This window comes from Erinaceus europaeus, chromosome 2 (assembly GCF_950295315.1).
Source record: "Erinaceus europaeus chromosome 2, mEriEur2.1, whole genome shotgun sequence".
Lineage (NCBI taxonomy): Eukaryota > Metazoa > Chordata > Mammalia > Eulipotyphla > Erinaceidae > Erinaceus > Erinaceus europaeus.
The window spans coordinates 187,740,756-187,745,897 of record NC_080163.1 but is presented as its reverse complement, the minus strand read 5'-3'; the positions used below and the strand labels follow the sequence as shown (position 1 = coordinate 187,745,897).

At 49.9% G+C, this 5,142-nt stretch overlaps 1 protein-coding gene across 1 annotated transcript; it reads right to left on the bottom strand.

The window, feature by feature from the left end:
• Window positions 1–1,244: 1,244 nt before the first annotated feature.
• On the bottom strand, window positions 1,245–4,401 carry LOC103114355 (interferon lambda-1-like). The gene is made up of 5 exons (XM_007524026.1): window positions 4,231–4,401; window positions 3,908–3,985; window positions 1,645–1,788; window positions 1,459–1,542; window positions 1,245–1,358 (listed from the first exon to the last, which is right to left on the bottom strand). The coding sequence occupies exons 1-5, from the start codon at window positions 4,399–4,401 to the stop codon at window positions 1,245–1,247; spliced, it is 591 nt and encodes a 196-aa protein (XP_007524088.1).
• Between the last annotated feature and the right edge of the window lie 741 nt (window positions 4,402–5,142).

The window sequence follows — 5,142 nt, the reverse complement described above, 5'->3', positions numbered from 1 at the left end:
CACCTCCAGGGGGGAAGCTTCAAGAGTAGAGTAACAGTGCTGGAAATGTCTCTCTTTCTTCCCCCTTCCCCTCTCAATACTTCTCTGTCCTTCCAGATAAAGTAAAGGAAAGGGGGAGGCAAAAAAGTGGCTGTTGGGAATGGTGGATCATTGTGTAGGCATTGCATCCCAGAGATAACCCTGGTGGCAAGAAGAGAGAAGAGAGTGAGGGAGAGAGAGAGAGAAGGGAGAGAGAATCAATGGATGCAGTGAGCCTTGCAGTCAGGAAGCCCCAGCAAAGCCACTGTGGAAAAACAACAGAGCTGGCAAAATAGCTCACCAAGACCTTGCTATGTACAGGTCCCAGGTTCCAGCTTGGTCCCCACTGGCTTGGAGGAAACTTTGGTGTCAAGGTCTTTTCTCTCTCCAGATCTGAAAAAGTCAGCCCAGAGCAGTGCAAACCCGGTGACAAATAGAAAGAAAATAATCTATCCCCTAATCATTAAGTGATGCAGAACCGTCCGTGGAGAAATAGAGATGTTGTTCACAGAGGTTGAGAGATAAGCCCATGTATGAATGGACATACACGTGCAGCTGTATTGCAGTTGAGTCAGGCTGTGAGCATGCCAACACCCACCTCTGCAGTTCATCTAAGTTCTGGGCGGATGCTCCCTCGGATACACACACACACACACACACACACACACACACACACGATCACGAGAGAACAGGTACCACCCGTCCAGGCTCCTGCCCGCACCCACAGATGTCCCCTCTCAGACTCAGACCTGTGACCACGTGCTCACGCAAGAATTCATGTACTATAGGCGGCTCCCACTCTTTACTGTTTATTTGTGCATAGAAAAAGGTAGAAAAATAAACATTTCTTTGGGGCTGCAGTTCCATAAATAGAGGGTGAGGGGAAAATAACTTAAGGTTGGGAGTTGTACGGTAGCGCAGCAGGTTAAGCGCAGGTGGCGCAGGGCGCAAGGACTGGTGTAAGGATCCCGGTTCGAGCCCCTCCCATCTCCACCTGCATGGGGGGTCGCTTCACAACTGGTGAAGCAGGTCTGCAGGTGTCTATTTTTCTCTCCCCCTCTCTGTCTTCCCCTTCCTCTCTATTTCTCTCTGTCGACATCAATAACAATAATAACTATAACAATAAAAACAAGGGCAACAAAAAAGGAATAAATAAATATTAAAACAATAACTTAAGGTTATTTGACTTGGTGCATAAATAAGGTGGGTTGGAAGCTGGGGCTAGGTCAGGGTCGGGGTCTCAAGACACACTGGTCCCCAGATGCGACACATTTCAGGTCCTGTAACAGGAGGTGGAAGAGGTGGAATGTAACCGAGGCCAGGATACAGTCTGCGGTCTCCTGTGAGAGAAGAGGAAGTGAGGGAGAGGCTTCCAGGGCTGGCAACCCCCCCAGATCCCCTGATGGGCCCTGATGTCCCACCTCTGTCAGGGTCACTCACCTTCTTTGGAGCCTCCTGGAGCCTGTGCAGCCAGTGGTGGAGGCGTCCCCGGGGCCTGATGCCTGCTTTGGGCTGAGCAGGGAGCTGTGGGCACAAGAGAGGGTGTGATACAGGGTCCAGGGGGGAGTGGGGAGGCCACACATGCCCAGACCCCACAGACCCAGGACCCGGGCACCTGGGACTCACACAGGCCTGCAGCTGGGAGTGAATCTGGCTCAGGGTGCTCAGAGGCTGGTCCAGTACGGGCCCTAGGGGGGACTCAGTCAGGTTCTCCAGTACCTTCAGGACCAAAGTCAGCTCTGCTTCCAAGGCCACGGGGCGCTCCCATACCTGGGGAGAGGTGAGAATGAACAGGTGAGATGTCAGGTGAGGGGGCCAGGTGGTGGCACACCTGGTTAAGCTATCACAAAAGGACCCAGGTTCAAGCCTCTGGTCTACCTGCAGGGGGAACGCTTCACGAGTGGTGAAGTAGAGCAGTAGATGTCTCTCTCCCTCTCTATCACCCCCACCCCTCTCAATTTCTCTCTGACTCCAACTAATGATAGATAAAAATTAAAAATTAGAGAAACTAAAAAAAATCAAAAAAAGAGAGAAAGTCCAGTTGATGGAGACAGGGGGTGGGGACAGGAGTGGGATGGGATAGGAGGGACAGAGGAAGGACAGAGATGAGGATAGAGAGGAGGCTGAAAGCGGGCATAATGGTTATACAAAGAGACTCTCATGCCTGAGTCTCTGAAATTCCAGGTTCAGTCCCCTACAACACCACAAGCCAGAACTAGTAAAATAAATAAATAAATAAACAAACAAATAAATAAATAAATATAGAGACAGGAGGCCAAAAGATAAGAGGACAGACAGGTCAGAGGATTGGTGAAAGGTGGCTTATGGGGGTTACAGAGATATGAAGAGACAGGCAGGGGCTGGGCTGAAAGAGAACGGGTTTCAGGAGGTGGGTGGGAAGAGCATGTGAGGAATGTGGGTGAAAGGGGGGGCAGACAGCAGTACAAGATCAGTAGAGAAAAAGCTGAGGAGGGACCTGGGCCCATTGAGTGATGGGAAGTCAGGTGACAGGGAGGAGTGTGTTCCAGCAGACAGTGGCAAGTTAGGACAAGGGGCAGCACAGAAGGCAGGCTGACCAGGGAGGGAACTAAGGCAGGACTAGGGAAGACTATGGATGAGAGAGCTGAGGAGAGGACTCACCATGCCTGGGGCCCCAGAGGTCCCGGGTTAAATCCCCAGCACCACCACTAGCCACAGCTGAGCAGTGCTCTGGTCACCCTCTGCCTTTCCCGTATGCTAAAATAACTCCATCTTCAAAAAGAAAAAGATCAAGTACTTGTTAAGTGATTTTTAACAAGCACTTGAAAAGGAGGAGAGAGAGTGAAAAGAGAAGAGGAGAAGAGAGGAGAGGAGTAAGGGAGATGATAAAGGACCCAGGAGGACCCAGAGGTGGTGCTGTAAACAAAGCATGAGGTTCCAAGTTCAATCCCTGGCATCATATGTGCCACAGTGATGTTTTGATGCCTACTCTCTCTCTTATAAAGTTTAAATCTGGGTGGGAATACCTAGTTAAGTGCATGTATCAGCATGACCAAGGACCCAGGTTCTATTCCCCAGAAGTCTGCAGGTGTCTCTCTTTCTCTCTCTCTCTCTTCTTTATCTTTTATCTATCCCCTCTCAATCTCTGTCTTTTCCAAAAAAAAAAAAAAATCTTAAATGGGGCTGAGGAGATAGCATAATGGTTCTGCCTGAGGTCCCAAGGTCCCAGGTTCAATTCCCAGCACCATCACTTCTCGGCCTTTTGGCTAAGATCAAGTGCAATTCCCAGCACCACCATAAGCCAGAGCTGAGCAGTGCTCTGAAGTCTCCCCCCACCTCCTCTCTGTATTTCTCACTGAAATAAAATAAGTAAAATATTTAAAAACACACACTGAGCTAAGCCAAGGAGATAGCACAGTGGCTATACAGAGGACATATGCTAGTGGCTCCAGGGTCCCAGGTTCAATCCCTGGCATCACCATAAATCAGAGCTGAGGAATGCCCTGGGATTTCTCTTTGTATCTCTTGCATTTCTGTATTTCTCTCTCATTAAAGTAAATTAGTAAATTAAATATTTACAAAGAAGCTTTACAAAAAAGAGGGGTCATGCGGTGGTGTACCTTGTGCACAATAGTACACAAGGGTCCAGGTTCAAGCCCTGGTCCCTGCCTGGAAGGGAGAAACTTCACAAGTGGTGAAACAGTGCTGCAGCGGTCTCTCTCTCTCTCTCTCCTTTGAGGGGGAGAAAAAGAAACCCAGGGGGAGACAAGGATAAGGGAGAAGTTGAGGAAAGTCAGAGGCATAGGACAGGCAAGGAGAGATAAGAGAAGAACTGGCAGGTGTAATAAAGAAGGAGAGGGACCACACAAGGGGACAGGTAAGGACAAGCACAACCTTGCTTCCAACTCACCTGTAGCAGCCTCAGGTTCCAGTCCTTGGGGAAGAGGGAGGTGTTACAGTTCCATCTGTTCCGCATGAGCCGTTCTTCCTAGAGAGCAAGGGCGAAAGTTAGTGCCCACTAGGGGTGCTGGAGGCTGGCTCAGGGCAGCAAGGTTGTAGGCTGGCCTGGCAGGTGGGCTTGAGTTTAACCTACAATAGAAAAGCTGGAAGGTAATCAGAGCTCAGAAAGGAGAGGCAGCTCAAGACAAGAGCAGAGAGACTAACTCACGGCAGAAGGACAGGGGGACGGGCTGGCCCATGGCAGGAAAGAGACGTCGCCTACAAGAGACTCACCAAAGCATCCTTGGCTTTCTTGAATGCCTCCAGCTCCCTCGGAGGCAGAGATCGGAATCTGTGAATGTAACAGCCCCTTTTGGTTGTGATGGGCTTGGATGTGGGGACCAGGCTGGTTGTGGCCAAGCCCAGGCCCAGGGTCAGAAGCATCAGAAACCAGGTTGTCGCCATGGCCAAATGTAGACTGCTTCACAAGCTGCATGGCTGGGCTTTTAAACCAGATACACTGGGGAATCCTGGCTGATGTATGTAAAGTGAGAGGGGAGAAAAAAACCCAAACAAAAAACAAAACGGCAAATGGAAAGCACAATCTCTTCTTCTGACAGGGTGGGGCCACCTGCTGAGCCAGGTGAGTTCATATATATGGGCGGAGCCAGGTAAACCCAGTGCTATGGAAACAAAAAGGAAAGTAAAACCAAAATTCCACCAGGATGGACTAAAACAGTCCTGGAGCCCAGTTTTAGACTGTCTGGGACCTGGACAGCCCCCTGATGGAGGCCAGTGGGCAGATCGGGGAGAAACCCACCCAGGATTGTACTGACATGGCAGAGGGGACACTCCTTGCTGGTTCCAGCATGTCCCATGAACTTTCATTCTATTCTCCAAACAGTCTCATGAGTAGTGGTTTGTTCCCCTCCACTGCACACTGCCCCCCCCATCCTGGCTGATGTATGTCAAGCAGGGAAGACCAGGGTTTTCCTTCCTTCCTTCCTTCCTTCCTTTCTTCCTTCCTTCCTTCCTTCCTCCTCCACTTCCCTCTACTCCTCCTCCTCTTCCCCCACTCCTCCTCCCTTTTTCTTTCTCTTCCTATGTATCTCTTTCATTAAAAATATATAAGAGTAAAAATAAGACTAGAGACCTCATTGCTCACAAAAACAAAAGAGAAGATGGGGCCCTCTGCTGCCCACACAT

What these genes read in the sequence shown, in the direction of transcription:
- LOC103114355 (XM_007524026.1), bottom strand. Translation starts at nt 4,401, where the DNA reads ATGGCGACAACCTGGTTTCTGATGCTTCTGACCCTGGGCCTGGGCTTG. An exon ending in ACTCCCAGCTGCAGGCCTGT is followed by an intron (nt 1,543 to 1,644) that starts GTGAGTCCCAGG and finishes TTGTGCCCACAG; the next exon opens with CTCCCTGCTCAGCCCAAAGC. An exon ending in TCCAGGAGGCTCCAAAGAAG is followed by an intron (nt 1,359 to 1,458) that starts GTGAGTGACCCT and finishes CTTCTCTCACAG; the next exon opens with GAGACCGCAGACTGTATCCT.